This window comes from Anomaloglossus baeobatrachus, chromosome 7 (genome assembly GCF_048569485.1).
Source record: "Anomaloglossus baeobatrachus isolate aAnoBae1 chromosome 7, aAnoBae1.hap1, whole genome shotgun sequence".
In the NCBI taxonomy this organism is placed as follows: Eukaryota; Metazoa; Chordata; class Amphibia; order Anura; family Aromobatidae; genus Anomaloglossus; species Anomaloglossus baeobatrachus.
In genome coordinates, this window is record NC_134359.1 from 249,391,844 (window position 1) to 249,414,402 (window position 22,559).

The 22,559-nt window shown below is 47.4% G+C and overlaps 1 protein-coding gene across 6 annotated transcripts in view; it reads right to left on the reverse strand.

The window, feature by feature from the left end:
- Positions 1-1,989: 1,989 nt before the first annotated feature.
- LOC142245371 (uncharacterized) overlaps positions 1,990-22,559 on the reverse strand; it is a 22,040-nt gene continuing 1,470 nt past the window's right edge. For 2 of the 6 annotated variants that reach the window (XM_075318020.1, XM_075318018.1), the window contains 8 exons: positions 22,241-22,559; positions 19,781-19,912; positions 16,763-17,503; positions 16,417-16,636; positions 15,763-15,964; positions 2,939-3,102; positions 2,213-2,458; positions 1,990-2,075 (listed from right to left, as the gene is read on the reverse strand). The exon at positions 22,241-22,559 is cut by the window's right edge. In XM_075318020.1, coding sequence (XP_075174135.1) covers positions 16,917-17,503; positions 19,781-19,912; positions 22,241-22,559 — 1,038 coding nt within the window. In that variant the 3' untranslated portion in view covers positions 1,990-2,075; positions 2,213-2,458; positions 2,939-3,102; ... (1 more) ...; positions 16,417-16,636; positions 16,763-16,916. Of the gene's footprint in view, positions 2,076-2,212; positions 2,459-2,938; positions 3,103-15,762; positions 15,965-16,416; positions 16,637-16,663; positions 17,504-19,780; positions 22,208-22,240 lie in introns of those variants that run through there. The other 4 variants (XM_075318021.1, XM_075318022.1, XM_075318023.1 and 1 more) reach the window with 4 other exon arrangements.

The following is a 22,559-nucleotide window of genomic DNA, read 5'->3' on the forward strand; positions in this document are numbered from 1 at the left end:
GATTTCACTCCATTGACTCCAATGTTAATCATGAAATCCCGCAGGGAATAACACAGGTAGCAAATTCTGTGCGGTTCACTGCGTTTTCCTGCGTTATTCCCTGCGGTATTTCGCGGTTTACCTCCGGTAATATACATCGCTTTTCTGCGGTTTGCAGGGAAGTGATGTCATTACAGGAACAGGAAGCCGTGCAGAGAGTAAACACAAACACAGATCACACTCACACACACAGACATCACAGACACGGTTTTTTACCGCGGGTGCGGTAATCTTTGAGAGCATGCGGAATTTTCTCAAGAAAATTCCATTTCCCAGTGCGCACATAGCCTAAGTAATTTCTCTTCTACCTAATGAGCAGTGGCATAAATGAGCCACTTTATCATCAGTCAGCCTGTCCACGTATTACATTAGCCATTCATATACATTACTGGCACACTGTATTTTCCTTGCAGATAGTTTAATAAGCAGATCATTGAGGCAACTGAGAGTTTGCCATGGTAAAACATTACCTTTAACAGGGATGCACAGAATTAGTAAAACACAGTTGGGTTCGTCCAAAAACAGCTTCATATCTGCCCTTTATTTCTATGTAATAAAGCCACTCGGCCCCAATCACTTCAATGGAGCAGAACTTCAGCACCAGACTCAACCCACGGACAGATGTGGCGGTTTTGACAAATCATCCACGTTTTCTTATCCTGCACAACGTTTTATGTACATACTAATAAGTAGGGATAGGAGCGCAGGTCCAGACTACATAAGGTTTGTTTGTAGTCTGTTACCATGGTGACAAATATTCCAGATTCTCAGAGCACGTCAGAGCCATCATTGTAAAGTAATAAGCGGAACAGCCCAAAATTTTAAGTCATTGGGTGACCTGCAAGTCAACATGACGTCCATTTTGTTAAAAAAAATCTATTAAGCCAACCATAGATCATTACAGGAGAAAGACAGAATGTATGTAAGAATAGAGAGAATACCTGGTCTTGTAAGTTATCATGAGATTATCCGGCTTCACCAGTTCATCCATAATACACTGGCCTTGTGCATCCACTAATGACACCCAGCTCAGCTCGTGCCCTTTACAGGTCAAACACTGCGGATATAGAAATACTGGTGTCAGAAATCTATGAAACTGTCTATTAGATCAACATGGCCGCCATAGGACAACGAGCCACATGACATCTAATAGACAGCTCCTCAGGGTCCCTCCTCCCTGATCTCACACTGCACAGTACAAGCTGACAGTTCCTCAGTGTCCCTCCTCCCTGATCTCACACTGCACAGTACAAGCTGATAGACAGCTCCTCAGTGGTCTTCCTTTCTGATCTCACGCTGCTCAGTAGAAGTTGACAGCTCCTCAGTGTCCCTCCTCCCTGATCTCACACTGCTCAGTACATGCTGATAGCTCCTCAGTGTCCCTCCTCCCTGATCTCACACTGCTCAGTACATGCTGATAGCTCCTCAGTGTCCCTCCTCCCTGATCTCACACTGTTCAGTACATGCTGATAGCTTCTCAGTGTCCCTCCTCCCTGTTCTCAAACTACTCATAACAAGCCAATATACAACTCCTCAGTGCTCCTCCTCCCTGAAAAATAAAATTAAAATTACAGGTGTAACAAAATTGCGACAAAGCAATTTTTTTTATAAAATTCAGATTTTTTTTAAGCTACTAAACTGTATTTTGTAAAAAAGGCTTTAAATTTACACTTTGTCCTATCAAACCAAAATTGATGTATTAGAAATATATCCACCGGCACCGATAATAAAGGATGTACAAGGGATTCCCTAAAAAAGGATCAGACATGTTGGGTTTCAGCATGCCCGATCCTTTGCTCTGCTGTCAGGCAGATCTGACTGCGTCTTGCCTCTCTCATAATGGGGATGTGTGTTTGTGGATGATGGGGGAGGGGAGGTACACTATCTTTTTGGTATACACAGCTTTATTGGTTGACACGTCAGAAATACGGTCTCTTATATACGTGCCATTTCACAATCCAGACCAAACAGAGGGCTGCTGTCCGTAGGTTCCCCCGTGCAGTTGGTGCGGATGTAATTTTCTGTATTGGGTGATCCTGAAAATAATAAAAGGGAAAAACATTAAATTATGTGTTGTAATAATATGTAAAAATAAAGTTAGAAAAATGTAAAAACTAAGTTAAAAAAAAACTCACATTATCCTGATTTGCACAGAAAGAGGCACGACACTTACACATCTCAAATACGGCAGCCGCTGTACAAAGGATCCTGCGCTGTAGCTGCCTCCTGCTGTGATTGGGCACCCTGCGCTGTAGCTGCCTCCTGCTGTGACTTGGGCACCCCCTGAAAGATGAACGCACCTTGCCTGTGTGGCACCGCCCCGCTTTCCGATAGCCGCGTACTTCAGGAGCTGGTGCAGCTGCTGGGGCTGAATTTCACAGTTATCACAAAATAATGCGGGTGATAATCTGGGAGATTTCTGTCGAGAAACACAATAATACCATATATCAATAAAGTAAGTACACCCCTCACATTTATATCTTTTCATGGGACAACACTGAGGATCTGACCCTGTGATACAATGTACAGTGTCAGTGTGCAGCTTGTATAACAGGGTAAATTTGGTGTGCTCTAAATAACTCTACACACAGCCATTAATGTCTAAACCGGTGGCAAAAAAAAAGGGAGTAGACCCTTCACATTTTTGTTAATTTTTTTTTATTATATCTTTTCATGGGACAGCACTGAAGATAGTACTCTTATAATATATATAGGCAGTGTGCAGCTTGTATAACTGTAAATTTGTAACTCATCACACAGCCATTAATGTCGAAACCGGTGGCAACAAAAGTGAGTACACCCCTAAGCGAAAATGCCCAAATTGCTCCCAGTTAGCCATATTTCCTCCCCGGTGTCATGTGACTCATTAGTGTTAAGGTCTCAGGTGTGGTAAAGTCACCTTGCTCCTCTGCGGGTGTACTCTATTGACCGCTTCTTGGCCCCCGTTATTCTCGTCCTTTCTTCTCTTAGAGCCGGGCTCGTCCTCTTCTCCATTCCTGTGCGGTCTTTTTTGCTGCCTCATCGATTTCATTTCACTCATTTCTTCCTACAGAGATGGAAAAACTGAACAATACAAAAAAAATGCATTATTGTATCATGAGCTGCATGAATATACAAGTCTGGGAACAGGAGGAGCAATGTGTCAGATTTGTCCATATGGTCAGACATGTTATTTTCTGATGCCACCTCATAGCGGCCATACAGGTGCACTTGTATGTAAGATGGGAAACCTATGGTCTAATGCTGACGGGTGCTCAATGATATTAAAGGGAATCTTTCATCAGGTTTTTGCTCCTTCATCTGAGAGCAGCATAATGTAGAGACAGAGACCCTGAGTCCAGCGATGTGTCACTTACTGAGCTGTTTGCTGTCATTTTGATAAAATCAATGTTTTCTCTGCTGCAGATCCAGCAGTTATACAGAGCGCATCAATATGCTGGACTATCTGCAGCACGCTAAGTAGTCCTGTAATGATAACTGCCTGCTGATTATTCAGTTATTGTTAAAACAACTACACTAAGTAGCCCAGTAAGTGACACATTGCTGTAATCAGGGTCTCTGCCCCTACTTTATGCTGCTCTCAGATTAAATGGCAAAAACCTGGTGACAGATTCCCTTTAACCCCTTAAGGACCAAGCGTTTGTTTGATATTTTTTTTCCTGCCCTTTTACCAAGAACCATATTTTTTTTTTTGAACACCGTCATACGATGGCTTGCTTTTCTGCAGACAAGTTCTACACACACATACACATATGTCGCTGGCGGGGAGGCACGCGCTCGCCGCTGCGCTCCACGCGAGCGCTCCGGTCCGGCGCTGCTGCGGCTGCTCAGTGGCTCGAGCGGAAGGCTGGATCCGGGGCCTCGAGCGGCGTTCCTCGCCCGTGAGTGAAAGGGGTGGTGTGGGTTTGGGGATGTGGTCCGTGACGCCACCCACGGTTTGTGATGATAAGGGCACCACCGCTGCTCTGGACGGGGATCCCGGGAGCGATGACAGGGAGCAGCTGAGTTGGTTCTCTCCCCTTCGTGGGTGGAGGGGGGCAGCGCAGTGCCCGACGGCACGGTGATACTCACTCAGCCAGTAACATACACGGAGTCTCTGGTAAAACAGACGGCTGGATGGACGGGTTCCACAGACGGCTGCGGTGGTCACTCCCAGTAGGTTGGCAGTGACTATCTCTCCCTGCACCGGTGTTGTTTTCGGCCCCGATGGCTTCCCACCGGTAGCCCGCTCCCCAGTGGTGTATTGGCTAGAGGAGCCCCTTTTTGCCCGCATGCTCTGGCCCTGGGAATGGTAGCCTTGGTGGTGACTGTGTTCCCCTTCACGGTTTGGGCAGTTGCCTTCAGTCGGTTCTTTACTGCTGGGAAACCCCAGAGGTTCCCATCGCTGACGGATTTGACCGGTTTAACGGCGACTCCAAGTCTGGTCGGGGTCCGTAGGCCCTGCCGAATGGTGCTGGCTTCTCTTCGCTCCCCGGTCCGGTACCGGCGGGCCACCGCCCGACCCCGGTCCTTACGGTTGTGCGTCAATCGGCCTCTCCTGCAGACGGTCATCACCGTCTGCCAACCTTGCTCTCCGGTGCCCGGGCCACGTACCCGGACACGGTCAGACTCTTTGCTCCTCCATCACTACTTCACTGCTCCTCCACTTTCACTCTCCTAAACAAATTTGACTTCTTTTCCCACCTCCAGGGCTGTGAACTCCTCGGTGGGTGGGGCCAACCGCCTGGCTCCACCCCACCTGGTGTGGACATCAGCCCCTGGAGGGAGGCAACAAGGGTTTGTATTTGTGACTGATGTGCCTAACTGGGGTGTGGGGTGTGTTGTTGCAGTACTTGTGACGTCCTGGCTTGTCCAGGGCGCCACATTCCCCCTTGGTTAAACGCAGACTGTCCGCGGGCTGCCCGTCCATCACCGGTTTTATCTTCCTTTTCAAAACTGTAAAAAACGGTAAAACATATAAAACATAAGCATTCTTTCAATCTTCCCTTACGGGAGGTACATTCTTAAACGTTACTAACGGTTCATTTTTATTAACGGTAACGGCTTCCGCTCTCCCCTCGCCCAAACAACCTGGCCCTGATGCTGCCCCTAAGAAGTGGGCAGCACCCCTTGCCCCAGTCCAGAACCAAATTGCCCGAGCGGGTACGGTCTCTTTCAGGGGAACCCACGTCCATGGGGAACCCCTGACCCCCGGAGGATCGCCACCGGTTACGGTAGTGGCGGGCCTGGGCCATCCCTTTCCTCCAGGCCCTTCCTCCCAAATCAGCCTCTCCGGAGGCGGTCACGGTGTTAAGCCAACAGATATTTACATGCCACAAGTTTGTGGTTGCCCTGCAAGTTCTCGGGCTCTTCCGTAAGTAGTTTCTTACGCAAACGGTTGCAAAAGGTCCCTACGGGGACTAGTTGCCGGCAACGGCCGGTTCAATTACGGTGTAAATCTGGTAAGCATCGGTTGATTACTTTTCATTTACTCACAACGGTACTGGTGGTCCCAACGGGGACAACGATGTAACGGAGGGACCGCTGACTCACTTCAGGTCCAACTCCACCGACCGGGGGAGGGGGCTGCGCTGGTGCTTGGGGCCCCTGGCTTCCCTTCAGCCTAGCGTCAAGGGCAAACCAGCCCCTCTCCCCGCAGTGCCGGGTATAGGTGATGAGGTCACCAGGAAGCAGGTTGCGGCCCGGATGATCCTCCGGCAGGTGGTCATTCACGTCTCTACGGGCCACAAAAACTTCGGCCTCCAGGCCCGGTTCAAAAATGAAGCCGTATCCTCTACGGACATCGAACCTCCTCACTTGTCCTTCATTCCTCGGGCCCCGTACTCGGAAGGTGGCTCTGCGGAGGCTCTCCTTCTCTCTAATACTGTGGGCTACCAGCTCCGCTTTCCTCTTCTCTCTCTCCGCAATCTCCTGGCCCAGCGGTGTCGGTTCCCTATCCCAGTAAGGGGCTGTTGCGGGCCCCTGTGCACGGGTCGGGCCCCTCCTTCACGCTGCTCATTACTGGTGCCCTCTGTGGAAGGTCTCGCGGTGTCATGGCCTGGGGTGCTGCCTTACAGCTGCAACCCGGCGCAGCCTCAGCCGAAACGTGGGGGATGGGTAAAGGGTTCCTCTCCCGCTGGACCTCCTCCTGCTCCTGTACGGGACGGGCTGCCAGAGCCGGTACGGGACCAGGCACGGTTGCTACGGGTGCCTCCGGTATACATCCGCTGACGGGCTCGGTTTTCGGCAGCTTCCAAGGGAGCGGTTCGGGTCGGTGACGGGCTTCTGCGGCAGGTCGGTCCGCTTGGGCGGACGGGCAGGGTACCGCTACCGATGGGTCGGGTAGCGCGCCTAGTGGTGGGGCGGTAGCAACTAACACGGGTGGCGGGGGAGGCAGCAGGGTGAGCGGGTGCAGGCCGGGCCCCTCAGCCGCCGTGGCCGATCTCTCGGGAATACAGGGGCGTGGGTCTCTTACCCGCTCCTCCAGATCTTCCTCCACCTCGCGTCTCCGTATAGCCGCTACCACGTCCGCCATGTCGGCCTCCCACTCCTCCAGGAGGAGCTGCACACGGACATGCAGACGGCTGCTTAGCTGGACGGTCCGGACTTCCACCCACGAAGCGGTGCCAGGCGCGGGCGCGGGGACTACGGAGTTGTCGGTCGGTCTCAGCATCTTAGCAGCGGCCTCTTCCAGGAGCCGAAGATCGGCGCAGGGTCCTGGCGTCCCTGCTTTTATAGCCGCGGTCTACATGCGGTTGACTCCCCAGTTCAGGGCCGGCGGGCTCCAACCCTTGCCCGGTCCCTACGTTTCCGCCGGTTGCTGTACCGATACTCCTGCAGACGGCCACCACTGTCTGCCTGCCTGACGTTTCAAGGGATCCCAGGCTCCTACCCGGGTCCCTGACAGCTCTGCTCCTCTACACCTCCTTTCACTGTCCACTCTACAACTCAACTCCTTGTATTTCCTGCCTCAGGACAGTAGTCTCCTCGGTGGGCATGCCTTTCCACCTGACTCCGCCCACCTGGTGTGCCCTACTGGCCCTGAGGGAGGAATCAGGTCTCCCTTTCGGGTGACGGGTGTGTGTCCTCACAGGGGGTGGGGGTGTGGGGGTGTTGTAGGTGTTATTACCTGTGACCCCTGGGGTCCAGGGCATCACACATGATGTAGAGACAGAGATCCTGATTGCAGGGATGTACTATTTACGTTACTGGGTGCAGCAATTGTTATACAATCACAGTTTTATCTGCTGCAGATCTAGCAGAGCTTAGAATGCTGAGCTCTGTATAGCCCCGCCCACACCACTGATTAGCAGCTGTGTACACTGTGCATAGGCAGAAAGCTGCTAATCAGTGGGGGCAGGTTTACACATAAGTTGACCAGGAGGCACGAAACACCTAGACCTGCAGTGATAATCTCCTGCTGATACATCACTGACTGTATTGAAACAGCAGCACACAGCTTAATAAGTGACTCTTCACTGGACTCAGGGTCTCTGTCCCTACATTCTGTCTTCTTAATTTGCAACAATTTTTCCACACCTGACACAAACCCTTGCACAGTACTTTATATTCCTAAATAAGTCACAAAATGTGTTGTACAAAGATCTTTACATCTTTTCTTTCCCACAGATTTTTTACACTCATTCAAACATTTAATATAGAAGGAAGGAGTCATCGTATAGCAACGAGAGAGCAAGGTGCAAAGGGGCGTCGTATATCCTACAAATGGCTTAGGCACAGACACTACTTACTCCCTGTCTCTTTATGTAAATGATGTAAGCAAAGATTGTACTACCTTCCTGTCTCTTCATGAAATTTATATAAAGCACAGCTAGTACTTTCACTCTGCCAATAATATGTATACAGATAGTACTGCCTCCCTGTCTCTCTCTGTACTCAGTTAAGATAGAACAGTCTTCTTGTTTCTACCTGGAAATTATGTAAACAGATGCTTGTCTTTTCCTATAAATTATGTAGGCACAGATAGTTTTGACAAATACCAGCAGTATAGAAACAGGTGATGAGAAGCCGTTCCCAAATTACCTCTCAAAATTAAGATAAGTATCAGCAGTGAGAAAGGGAATAATACATAACTTTTATTAGAATTATTAAAAAAAAAATTGCGTAGTGCTGCAATTTATAAATTTAATTTTTTGTGCAAAAAAATGAAACAATACTCATGTCCAAGAGGACCAACAAAGATAGCGTTGGAGCCCCCCCGGTGGTGTCCGTCAATGATACACCATAATCACCAGATGGACATTGAGGGGCTTCGACGCCAAATCAGTGTCCAAGATTCATAGACACTGTGAATTGATGACTACTATGAGCCGGATAAATGGGGCAACAACCTATAATCCTATTAGTCAGGTTAGGGTCATGGGAGGATATATTCCAGTGGGAACCAAGCCCCCCAATAGGACTCACCAATGTAATATACAGTATGGGGTTACTAAATCCCCCAAAGAAACAAGCTTTTCATACATGTAAACACCAATTACCAACCATAACCTAACAGAAATCTAACAAAAATCCATCCAAGATCACAGTGGTGTTTCTTGGATTTAATTCAGAGTATAATCACGGCAGTAAACATATAGGTATAATTATTGCCTCTTGCTTATAATGACCGGCTCATTTATACATCATGCAATTATAAATAGAGAAATGGAATGGTCTCACCCAGTTGTAGGTGCAGGTCAGTAGTTAGAAGGGGGTCATCAGGATAGATGAATCGGGTGGCTGTCCATGGCCGGGCAGGAGCTCTCTCCCTGGCAGGAACTAGCTGAACCCTCAAGCCCCATTAGCTCCAGCCCTTACAAGGACCGTCCCAAACTGACCCTGATTAAATTAGCCCTAAAGATTCATCACCATGGAACCTCCCGACGCGTTTCCTCCGCCAGGATTCATCAGGGGAGATACTATAGGTGAAGGGCTCAAGATGCAGGTATAGAGACCCCAACATACAAGTGGTCAGACTCTAGGGTAAGCTGCCACTGCAAGTTTCCACTATTAAATAGACCATTAATTGTTGCTACAATCAGACAATCAAAAAAACCAACCAATAATACATCAAAACGAGTGTTTAAACTCACCTGCCTGTTGTAACAGGTAACTATAGGTAGCAAAACATCACACAGCGTGGGGCAGTGCTGGGCGCAGCCATCTTGTCCCGCCCACCTGGGCATGTCATCAATCCCAGAATGCTACACACCACACTGACTGACATGCATAGTGCAGGACAGTGCTGAATCACAGCACCGCCCTGCCCCCAAGCACACGTCATCAATCCCACAATGCCATGCTACATGGAGTGGACTGGAGCCGATTTAGACAAAAAACACAGCATACAGCATCCAGTATAGGATCGTGCTGGGTGTGGGCATCTAGTCCCGCCCAGCTGGGAGCATCATCAAACCCAGAATGCTCCAGGCGATGGTGGCTGTGACGTGCACAGTGTGGGGCAGTGCTGAACACACTGCCCCACCTCCGAGATCACGTCATCGAGCATCTTAGTGTATGAGGGGAAATGGTGCTGATTAAACAAACAGATACAGCCAGACATGCTGCTGTGCGATCGATCGGCATAGATTTTAACCCCTAAGATGCTTAGTCTTAGCATATGAGGGGAACTGGTGCCGACTAAACAAACAGAAGCAGGCAAACATGCTGCTGCGCAATCAGCACAGATTTTAACCCCCAAGATGCTATAGGATAAGTCATGCCTAAATATAATCAAATTGATATTAAACATAACCAAAATTAGACAGACGTTGTAATGGTTAATTGGATATGCCAGATAGTCCCATGACGTACCAAGTCCCAAGGCTTAACTAGGATATAAGTATCAATAGAACAGATAAATGTGATAATTTTGGCGGTATAGATTATATAGAATATGTTCCATTAAATTAATTTACACCATAACTAGAGGGATTAACCCTTTGTTTGATCACATTATGTATTTAAAGACAAATGAAGTGAGCTCACTGAAGGTTCATCAGTTAGCTCACATGAGGTTTCTTGGCCAGTAAAGACCATAACAGGTTCTTTCGAGTACCATTAACACAGATCTGTGCATTATAAATGATAGGTTGAAGGGAGAAAGAGAAAGATGTTCAGAGCCAAGAAAGTCAGAGAAAGCAGCTATAACTGAGCTGTTCATTTAGGCCTTTTGGTGCTATTGTGTCTAGGATAAAGATCCACTTGGATTCTTTCTGTAGGATTTTCTGATCCCAAGGGCCGCCTCTGAGTGGTTTTCTCACTATATCAATGCCCTGGAAACTCATGGCCTTTGTGTCCCCGCCGTGAAAGGCGTTGATATGTCTGGCGATTGGGGTGTCCCTTTTGTGTAGGACATCTCCCAAATGATCGCCAATTCTGCGACGTAATTCACGCTTTGTTTTGCCGATGTATTCTTTGCTACAAGCGCAAGTCTTTTTGTAAATTACGCCTTCAGTCTTACAGTTTATGAATTCTCTAATGTCATACTCTTTCCCTGTGACATGGCTGGCAAAGGTCTTGCTTTTAGTGATGAAAGGGCAAGCAATGCAATTGCCACATTTAAACCAACCTCTGATGTTAGACTTCAGCCAGGTTTCATTAGTAGGTGCCTGAAAGTGGCTATGGACTAGACGATCCTTTAAGGAGCGCCCCCTCCTGTATGTTATACTCGGTTGTTCACAGAGGCCTCCTTTAAGATCACTGTCCATATGCAACACACCCCAGTATTTTTGCAAAATCTCCCTTACTTGTTGGGCTCCATTATCAAAGGTGGTAATGAATCTGAAAGGCTCGTTTTCATTGATGTTAGGACTCTTAATTGGGTTTAGAAGTTGTGTTCTGTTCTTGTTTATTACTTCTCCGTATGCCTTTTTCAAGATTCCACCTGGGTACCCTCTGTCCAGGAATCGTTGTCTCAGGTCCCTTGCTTGTCTGCTGAATGTTTCCCCATCGGAACAGTTTCTGCGAGCCCGCAGGTATTGTCCTTTTGGTATCCCTCGCTTCAAAGCTACTGGGTGGCTGCTTTCCCAGCGTAAGAGGGAATTGGAGGCTGTCGGTTTACGGTACATATCCGTGCAGATATCCCCTGTTACGCTTTTTTTAATTAAGACGTCTAGAAATGCAATTTCTGTCTCCTTAATTTCAGACGTAAAAGCCAAACCCAGGTTATTAATATTCAGCAGACTGACAAAGGACCGAAACTCCTCTTGTGTTCCTGACCATAGGATGAATATGTCATCCACATAACGGAGCCATAATTCCACCTTAGACAGATAGTTCCCATGGGCCTTCGATGTATCAAATACTACTGTTTCTTCCCACCAACCCAGGTAGATGTTTGCGTACGTGGGGGCACAAGGGCACCCCATTGCCACGCCCCTGAGTTGGTGGAAAAATTTGTGGTCAAATAGGAAGAAATTGCGAGTAAGACAATAATTCAAGAGTTGTCTGATAAACTGGTTATGCTGCTGGAACTGCAGCCCTCTTGTGCCTAGGAAGCTGTCTACTGCCTCCATCCCTCTTGCATGAGGGATGGAGGAGTACAGAGCCTCCACGTCAATGCTGGCCAGTAAGGTTTTGGGATCTACGGAAAGACCATCAAGTTTTAGTAATAGATCTGAGGTATCCCTCACGTGTGATGGTAACGCTGACACAAATGGAGCAAGGATCTCATCCAGGTAGAGCCCACTGTTCTGGCTGATGTTGTTGACACCAGACACAATGGGTCTACCTTTTAGTGGATTGAGACCCTTATGCACCTTTGGCAGGCTGTAAAAAGTCGCCACCACTGGGTTGTCTGGCATCAAGAAATCAAACTCAGTTTTGGTGATTACACCTTCTGCAAGGCCATTATTTAGAATATCTCCTAATTCATCAAGATAATGTATGGTGGGGTTAGATCTCAGAATTTCATACGTATTTTTATCCTTAAGGATTTGTAGGCACATCTCCTTGTATTGTTCCGCATTTAGGATCACCGTATTACCTCCTTTATCTGAGGGTTTTATTACGATTTTGTGATCTTTTTCTAAATTTTGTAGGGCTTGCATTTCCATTTTGTCGCAATTGAAACGGGTAAATGATTTTGTCTGGGCTAGATGCTTCATGTCCCTCGAGACTAGCTCAAGAAAAACATCGATAGCTGATGTTTCCATAGAAATTGGGGGCATCTTTTTGCTCTTAGCACGTACTTTACTAAATGGGCCTTTCCCAAGAGTATTGGGGTCAGGTTCATCCAAACTCGCAAGTAACTCTACCCCTGATAATAACTCAACTGGGATACCCAATTCATTACATTTACGTTTCTCCTGTGCTGCAAAATGCTTATGCCACCTCAATTTACGCACAAATAAATTTAGATCCTTAATAGATCCAAAGAGATCAAAATTGGAGCTAGGCACGAAGGACAGGCCTTTTTCAAGAATGGACAATTCTTTAGAGGTAAGTACTCGGGAAGACAAGTTGATAACTTGAGTCCCCTGTTTCAATTGCGACCCCTCGTTGTGTTGCCTCTGTTTCTCAGGTAGTACCCGTGATCTAAAAAAGAGGGGGAGGGGTTAGTTTGCTGATACTGTCGTGTGTTGGGCCTATTGCCTCCGTAATAACGCCCTCTACCCCGTCCTTGCCCTCTAGTGTTGCGGTTTCCTCCTTCAGTGTCAGATTGCTCTGTGTCTGTAGAGGAGGGTTCAATCTCCGTTTCCGGGATGTGTCTGCCTAGTTGAGAATAGACTTTGTTATTTTTAAAGTCTTGTAAGTCACGTATGAATTGTTTGTGTTTCCTCTCCTTTAATTTATATTGGAATCTATCGATGGTATCACGTAATTTGGTTTCTTTGGTTACAAAGTCAGGTTCATTAGAGAATTTTTTTGTTATTTCGATTTGTTCTTTCAATTTATCATTAAGAGAGGCTAGTGTCTGTTTCTCTTGATCTAACAACAGCTGCATAAATTTTAGGGAGCATGCTGTTGCTTCATTTTCCCATTTGGTGATGAATTCAGAGTTTCTATGTCTAGGGCCTGGAGTGAGCGTGATCCTGAGTCCCCTAGGGACTATGCCGGCCTTCAAATAATTCTCAAGGCTCTGTGTTTCCCACCAAGAGGTGGTCTGATCCTGGTAGGTCTGAGTTAATTCTTTGAAGGCCGTATTAAATGACGGTGTATATTTCCTCTGGCTAAATGCTTGTTCCGAAAATACCTCCTTAGCTTCCTCCAACCATAACTCGGTATTTATACCTGTTGATAAAAAACCGGCCATACCTTCCAAAAAATTAACAAATACCAGCAGTATAGAAACAGGTGATGAGAAGCCGTTCCCAAATTACCTCTCAAAATTAAGATAAGTATCAGCAGTGAGAAAGGGAATAATACATAACTTTTATTAGAATTATTAAAAAAATTGCGTAGTGCTGCAATTTATAAATTAATTTTTTGTGCAAAAAAATGAAACAATACTCATGTCCAAGAGGACCAACAAAGATAGCGTTGGAGCCCCCCCGGTGGTGTCCGTCAATGATAGACCATAATCACCAGATGGACATTGAGGGGCTTCGACGCCAAATCAGTGTCCAAGATTCATAGACACTGTGAATTGATGACTACTATGAGCCGGATAAATGGGGCAACAACCTATAATCCTATTAGTCAGGTTAGGGTCATGGGAGGATATATTCCAGTGGGAACCAAGCCCCCCAATAGGACTCACCAATGTAATATACAGTATGGGGTTACTAAATCCCCCAAAAAAACAAGCTTTTCATACATGTAAACACCAATTACCAACCATAACCTAACAGAAATCTAACAAAAATCCATCCAAGATCACAGTGGTGTTTCTTGGATTTAATTCAGAGTATAATCACGGCAGTAAACATATAGGTATAATTATTGCCTCTTGCTTATAATGACCGGCTCATTTATACATCATGCAATTATAAATAGAGAAATGGAATGGTCTCACCCAGTTGTAGGTGCAGGTCAGTAGTTAGAAGGGGGTCATCAGGATAGATGAATCGGGTGGCTGTCCATGGCCAGGCAGGAGCTCTCTCCCTGGCAGGAACTAGCTGAACCCTCAAGCCCCATTAGCTCCAGCCCTTACAAGGACCGTCCCAAACAATTAATGGTCTATTTAATAGTGGAAACTTGCAGTGGCAGCTTACCCTAGAGTCTGACCACTTGTATGTTGGGGTCTCTATACCTGCATCTTGAGCCCTTCACCTATAGTATCTCCCCTGATGAATCCTGGCGGAGGAAACGCGTCGGGAGGTTCCATGGTGATGAATCTTTAGGGCTAATTTAATCAGGGTCAGTTTGGGACGGTCCTTGTAAGGGCTGGAGCTAATGGGGCTTGAGGGTTCAGCTAGTTCCTGCCAGGGAGAGAGCTCCTGCCCGGCCATGGACAGCCACCCGATTCATCTATCCTGATGACCCCCTTCTAACTACTGACCTGCACCTACAACTGGGTGAGACCATTCCATTTCTCTATTTATAATTGCATGATGTATAAATGAGCCGGTCATTATAAGCAAGAGGCAATAATTATACCTATATGTTTACTGCCGTGATTATACTCTGAATTAAATCCAAGAAACACCACTGTGATCTTGGATGGATTTTTGTTAGATTTCTGTTAGGTTATGGTTGGTAATTGGTGTTTACATGTATGAAAAGCTTGTTTTTTTGGGGGATTTAGTAACCCCATACTGTATATTACATTGGTGAGTCCTATTGGGGGGCTTGGTTCCCACTGGAATATATCCTCCCATGACCCTAACCTGACTAATAGGATTATAGGTTGTTGCCCCATTTATCCGGCTCATAGTAGTCATCAATTCACAGTGTCTATGAATCTTGGACACTGATTTGGCGTCGAAGCCCCTCAATGTCCATCTGGTGATTATGGTCTATCAATGACGGACACCACCGGGGGGGCTCCAACGCTATCTTTGTTGGTCCTCTTGGACATGAGTATTGTTTCATTTTTTTGCACAAAAAATTAATTTATAAATTGCAGCACTACGCAATTTTTTTAATAATTCTAATAAAAGTTATGTATTATTCCCTTTCTCACTGCTGATACTTATCACAGATAGTTTTGCCACCATCTGTCACTGTACACAATATAGGCACAGATAGTGCTACCTTCCCATCTCTTCACAAACATTTTTAGCACAGATAGTACTGACTCTGTTTGTTACTGTACATGATATAGGTACAGATAGTGCTACCTTCCCATCTTTTCACGTAAATTGTTAGCACATATAATACTGCCTCCCTGTCTCATTCTGTACATACTTTAAGTTAAGCTAGAACAGCCTTCTTGTCTCATCATGTAAATGATGAAAGTAGATACTTATCCTTTCCTATAAATGATGTAGGCACAGATAGTCCAGCTGCCATCTGTCACTCTACAAGATACATGCATAGATAGTGCTGCCTTCTCATCTCTTTACAAAAAAATTGTTTAAAAAAAACTGAGAGTTATTTTAAACATTTTTTTTTATCTCTACTGGCTAACACGGTACAAAGATATATTTTACCCATCTCTTTACAAAAATTGTTAATACAGATAGTACTGCCTTCCTGTTAAATAATGTGAATACAGGTAGTACTGCCTCCCTCTTTCTTATTAGTTAACAAATAATTACAGAGCAGTTTTTACAGGCAGACTAGCTATGTATTACAGCCAGAATTTGCCCTGTATGGGGCAGGCACAGCTCCTGAGCCCGCTCTAGATAAACGCACCCTTGCTGTGATGTACATGTATGACAGAATGCGCAAAGGGTTTAAAGCTTTTGGGTATTGGGTTGGAGTGGAGGAACACAGGAGACGGCAGCTTGCAGCCAGCGATGGAGGTGACAGGAGGTAATGGCCTTCATAGTCCTCAGTCCTCCGTGTGTCTGTATATGTCGTACGGCTTCAGCAGTGGCTTCAGGGCTATGAAATCCTGCAACGAGCACAAGACGAACAGCCTGAATTATGCGGAAAATCCGACCGGTCATGTGCATTAGTGGTCACATAATTACTGTAGAAGTCCTAGTAATCATGGTCAGCAAGGGTCCTAGTAATCATGGTCAGCAAGGGTCCTAGTAATCATTGTCAGCGAGGGTCCTAGTCATCACAGTCAACGAGGGTCCTAGTCATCACGGTCAGCGACGGTCCTAGTAATCCCGGTCAGCGAGGGTCCTAGTCATCATGGTCAGAGAGGGTCCTAGTCATCACGGTCAGCGAGGGTCCTAGTCATCACGGTCAGCGAGGGTCCTAGTCATCACGGTCTGCGAGGGTCCTAGTCATCACGGTCTGCGAGGGTCCTAGTCATCACGGTCAGCGAGGGTCCTAGTCATCAGGCGTCCAGAGAGCGGAGCCAATTCTGTATAAATGATATATAGCATTTCTTACTTAGGTAACAGTATTTCGCTCGCTGTCAGCCATTTTCATTTGTTGGCACAAATATAGATTTAATTTCCTTAAAACGATTAAACCGATTTTGAAGAAATTCCTCCATCAACGGTTTCGGAAAACCAGAGACATAAATTGTGTTTTCAGCTTCTGGATCTTCTCCCATCTCCTTAAAAACGTCTTCATAGTCGAGGGTCCTCCCCGAGATCATCCTCTGAACCTAATCAATAAGAAGAACACAAGTCAGACTGCCCACACATTAAAAAAGGCCCCTTTTTCCCCGACGCAAAGAAAAGACCAAATTAGAAATTTAAATAACTTTATTGGAGAGTAAACAAAAACTTACAACCACTCTCATCTTTTAAGACCACCATTTTGGAAGGGTAAGGTCGCAGCTCCTGAAATTGACCACCGGAAGTGTTGGGGTTATGCCGCCGGACTCCCGACACATGTTACCCATAGCCGATCTTCCGCCACAGAGTAGCGCCGACACGGCGGAGCTACAACCCCCCACCCAGCACAAACAACGCCTCCTCAATTCCGTCCTGCAGCCCAGACAGAAAGATGTCCAACCCAATTTCATTCAGGTGGACCCCATCTGGACGCATCAGCCTGGCATTAGTCCCCTCTAATTGGCGGTACCTCACAATAACCCTGCCCTTAAAATGCACAAACCGTGAAATACGATGGTTTATGGTCCTGCGGGTTCTTTCCATACCTGCCCAATCCCGCGCTCCGCGCAACACCACCCTGGGTACTGTCTCCGACCATACAATAACTACTTGTGAGAAAAACGCGGGGAACTTATCAATATCCACTAGCATAAGCGTAAGAAGCTCCGTCATCTGTATTGAGCACAAATCGTTGCCCCCCGCATGCAAAACCAAAACGACTGGTCCGACAGCCGTTCTTGATATATTCCCAACTTCCGGAAGCACTTGTGACCACGTAAGCCCCCGGATGCCTCTCCAATTCACTTCCGCATTAACAAAACCGAGTGATTTACCACCAGGACGTATCTTGGCCCTCTGCCCAGCCCAATAAACATAAGAGTGTCCCAGGACCCAAACACTTGGCCTGGAACAACCTGAAACGAGAAAATACTAAAAGTCAGATGCAAATAACGGTTATCAAAGCGTAAGCAGTTCAGGCCTGATATAACGAAAGAAACACCCCGAGCGCCATCTGCCAACCCTCCTAATGTCCTCATTCATTAAGCCTGCGCGTGCGGCTTCTGTAGCTGCGCCAATTCTAAACGAATGGGTACCAAACTCACCCGGAGGGAGACCCAAGAAAATCAAGATCCGTCGCAAAACCGCCAAAAACTGGAATCTAGTCAACGGGGACCCGTCAGCATGCGCAAAAAACGAAGGACTTTCAGGGCGAACAGCCAAATAATCAGAAACTAATTTGATAGGGCAAATAGGACCAGTAATAGAAAACAGGGGGAACCACAACCCACTACCCGTCGGGTCCGTCTTCGAACGCCGAATACGAATGCGTATACCGCCGTTGCAAAAAGCGACATCGTTATCTTGCAGTCCCCCAGGAACCCGCGCCGAAGGGGCCGCCAGCTCACTAACCCGCAGGGCCCCGAAAAATGCAATCCCGAATGCAGAAGCAAATAAAATCGCTTCAAAAGGTGAACTACAAATCGAATTAGTATTTACTATAAGACGCTGCAAAAGCGAAAAAGAAATTGGACGCCTAAGCAACTTCTGCTCCCTTAATCTTTCCCAACCATTTAAAGCCTGGCGCAAAATAAAACATTTTGTGCCATCCTCCCATCTGCGCAGCTTAAGGCTATGTGCGCACTGGGAAATGGAATTTTCTTGAGAAAATTCCGCATGCTCTCAAAGATTACCGCACCCGCGGTAAAAAAACGCGGGAAACCGCACCCGAAAACCGCATGCGGTTTGCTGCGTTTTTACCGCGGTATTGTTCGCGGTATTGCCGCGGTTTTGCCGCGTGCGGGTTGGGATGTGCTTTATTGCATTCAATGCAATAAAGCACATTGAAGAAAAAAAAAAAAAAAAAAGTCATTTAATTCTGAGATAGTAGATAGACAGAAGAATAGATAGAGGGATAGATAGATAGACAGACAGATAGAGGACAGATCGCTGCATTTCCCACGGTCGGCAGTGAGTTCACATTACCGGCCGTGGGAAATGACCGGTAATTACCTCTGCTGTCTGCTGCTTTCATTCAGCGCTGTGTCTGTGACAGTCGCGGCTGGATGTAAGCAGCGCAGGACCTGTGGATTACGCCGAAGCGGTGGATTACGCCGGAGCTTTGGTGCGGGAGGGGTTAATAAAATGGTGAACGAGGCTTGTTTGTTTTATTTAAAATAAAGGATTTTTCTGTGTGTGTGTTTTATTCACTTTACTTACGGGTTGATCATGTCAGCTGTCACATAGACGCTGCCATGATCAAGCCTGGAGTTAATGGCGGTGGTCCCCCACCATCATTAACCCCTTGTATTACCTTGCTGCCACTGCTACACGGCAGCAAGAAGAGCCGAGGACACGCCGGTGCTGCCGCATAATGCATGCGACAGTGCCGGGGCAGCTGCGGCTGATATTCTCGGCTGCGGGAGGGGGAGTGAGGCAGGGGACATTATCCCTGCCCCTCTCCCTCCCCAGCCTGAGAATACCGGGCCGCCGCTGTGTGCTTACCTCGGCTGGAAGGTAAATATGCAGCGGAGCCCACGTTCTTTGTTTGTTATATTTCCGTTTTCTTTCTATGTGTGTTCTATGTGTCTGTGTGTGTGTGATCTGTGTGTGTTTACTCTCTGCATGGCTTCCTCTTCCTGTAATGACATCACTTCCCTGCAAACCGCAGACAGGCGATGTACATTACCGGAGGTAAACCGCGAAATACCGCAGGGAATAACGCAGGAAAACGCAGTGAACCGCACAGAATTTGCTGCCTGCGTTATTCCCTGCGGGATTTCATGATTAACATTGGAGTCAATGGAGTGAAATCCCGCAGCGATGTGCGGAAAAGAATTGACATGCACTTGTTTTTGCTGCGGGATTCCCGCAGCAAAACATGCAGCTGTCAAATTCCGCCCAGTGCGCACAGGATTTTTTTTCTCCATAGGATTTGCTGGTGATTCACTGCCGAGATGTTATGAACATTTTCTGCAGCGAAACATGCAGAAAATCCGCGGCAAAATCCGGTAAGTGCGCACATAGCCTTTAATGAAAGGCCAAACCTGACAGCCTATTCTTAGCCAAAGCCGCTGACGAACCAGCGGCATGGAGCTGCTGCAAGTAACGCTCTAAGGCCTCAATCCTGGCTGAGCTAGATGAAGCAACTGGCAGATTACCTGCACAAACACACCACTCTTGCCAAGCCTTACCGTACGCCGTCCATGTTGATGAAGCTATGGAGGCACGAACCAGCGGCATCAGGGGGCCTCCGGCACCTCCCAGAGGTAGTCCGGGCACGTTGCTCCTTGCTGACTGACCAATGGAGCAAGCTCCCGGAATTTCTGGAAATCAAAACGTGAAAGCGCATCAGCCATAGAATTCTTTATACCCGGCACGTGCCAAGCACGAACCCAAATATTAAGGGACAAGCATCTCAACACCAAGAAACGAATCAGCTTCACAACCGGAAGTGAAGAAGACAACAAATGATTCACAGCGTGGACAACACTTTCATTGTCGGACCAGAAACAAACTCGAGAATTGGCCAATTCCTCACCCCAAATAACAACCGCCACCACCAATGTAAAGAGCTTGAGCAGCGTGAGGTTTTTTGTCCATTCACATTCAATCCATCTGGATGGCCAACGCTCAGCACACCACTGGTCCCGAAAAATAACTCCAAAACCAACAGACCCGGCCGCGTCAGCAAACAGGGGGAGGTCCTGACACGAACGCTCCTCGCCTTGGAAGCAAGTGCGACCATTATATTGCAACAAAAAATTCCTCCACACTTGTAAGTCCGCCCTTAACGGGAGGCCTATTCGAATCCTATGGTGTGAAAGCTGAACACCTCGCATGGCCATGGCCAGTCGCCTAGAAAAAATCCTGCCCATCGGCATAATGCGGCACGCAAAAGCCAAAGACCCCAGGAGGGACTGCATCTGTGCCAACGTAACTTTCTTAAGGGAATGGAAACCATCTATCAAACCTAGAAGCTTATCAATTTTTTCAACAGGTAAACGGAAAACCATGTCCATGGTATCGATTTCAATGCCTAAAAATGAAAGGCACGAAAGAGGACCCACAGTTTTTTCCTCAGATAATGGGACACCAAAAACGCCCATTAACTCCTTAAACCTCATCAGAACATTGCTGCACCTGTCCGAACCTGCTGGACCGACAAACAAGAAGTCTTCCAAGTAGTGAGTGACCAACTTAGAGCCTGAATCATCTTTAATGACCCATTCCAGGAAACTGCTGAAAAGCTCAAAATGCCTGCATGAAATTGCACACCCCATGGGCAGGCAAGTATTATAATAATAAGCCCCATCGACGACACAACCCAAAAGGTGATGACAATCCGGATGTACAGGCAAAAGGCGGAAAGCGGACTCGATGTCTGATTTAGCCATTAGCGCACCACGCCCGGCTTGCTAAACCATCAAAACTGCATGATCAAAAGAGGCATAAACCACCGAAGACGCTTCCTCACTAATTCCGTCATTTACGGATGAGCCTCGGGGATGAGATAAGTGGTGGATCAACCTGTTTTCTCCAGGCTCCTTCTTAGGGACTACACCCAAAGGGGATACCCTAAGGTTGGAGAAAGGGAGTGAAGCAAAAGGCCGTTCCATGCGACCAAGGGACACCTCCTTTCGCTATTTTTTTAAACAACAGATGGAAGCTCTCTGGCCGATTTCAGGTTAGAGGAAAACGACGGGGTCACAGAATACCGAAAAGGTATGAAAAATCCGAACGTGAAACCAACCCGCAGCTGAGCAGCTGCCACTTTATTGTGGTACCTGCTTAGCCACGGCTCCATCGCGGAGACGTTCACTGGGGTCCTTAATTTCTTGTTGTGGGGTTGACCTACTGGAGGTGGCTTTTTGAGCAGGGCGAGAGCACTTGACGAGTGCATGTGGGCCTACTACATGCCGAGCATTCATGCTTGTATTTACATAATCCGAAGTACCTGCAGTGGCCGTCATTAAACAGCCAGCAGGTGCCAGGCCTGCGGGCCGAAACTGGCCCCGAGCCAGGCTGCTGGCCCGGGGCCCCGAAATGAAAGGGCTGGCTGGGCCTTTGGGACATCATAAGGCGCAGCCATGAATCTGTGGCTTTAACACCCCAACCAAGTTGCGGATTAAGAGCAAGGCGACGCCGGAAATCCTCATCATATCTCCACCAAGCGGAACCGCCATGCGTCTTATACGAATTATAAATTGTGTCCATGTATAGAAAAAGTTCCGAGCACCGCTCAGGATGCTTTCTACCCATGACACAGCCTAAGACAAAAAACGCTTGAAGCCAATTATTTATGGACTTCGCAATCTTAGGACGGCGCTCATACGGCCTGTCCACAGGCCGCTTTTCACGGTCAACCGAGCTTTGTTCTGGCGACAATAAGGACCAAATATCTATATAATCATTGGTCCAGATCTTATTTATGGTCTCCTGATCCAGGTGGGAACCCAAAGGGGCAACACCACAATAGAAAACGTCCCTATGAATATCTGCGCGAACAGGCGGGAGAGCCGAAGGGGACACGCTTTGAGGCAACAGTTTAGGGTTCAAAACCACCTTATCCCCACTTAAAATGCTTCTCAACGTGTCCACTGTAACATACTTGTCCCCCACCCCGCCCCAAGCACCCGAATAATCAAACTCACCAACTGGCGCCTCAGGCACTGGGATCACCGATGACGTAGGGCCTCCTTGCGCGGCCTGACCTGGCTGTTCATCCCGAGAACGACAAGGTGAATTCCGTCTTGATGCCCGACCATGGGATCCCGAGGATGAAGACGAACGGTATCTCGAGTATCGTGACCGACGACTCCGACAGGAAATGGAACACCGTCTCCTGCGGTGACTATGCCGGCTACGACGGCTATAAGATCCTCTATCCGAGTCATACGAGGAGGAAGACGACCTGTGATGTCTTCTCCTGCCTCGTCTCGAACGACCCAGGCCTGGCGAGGCCACGTTGGA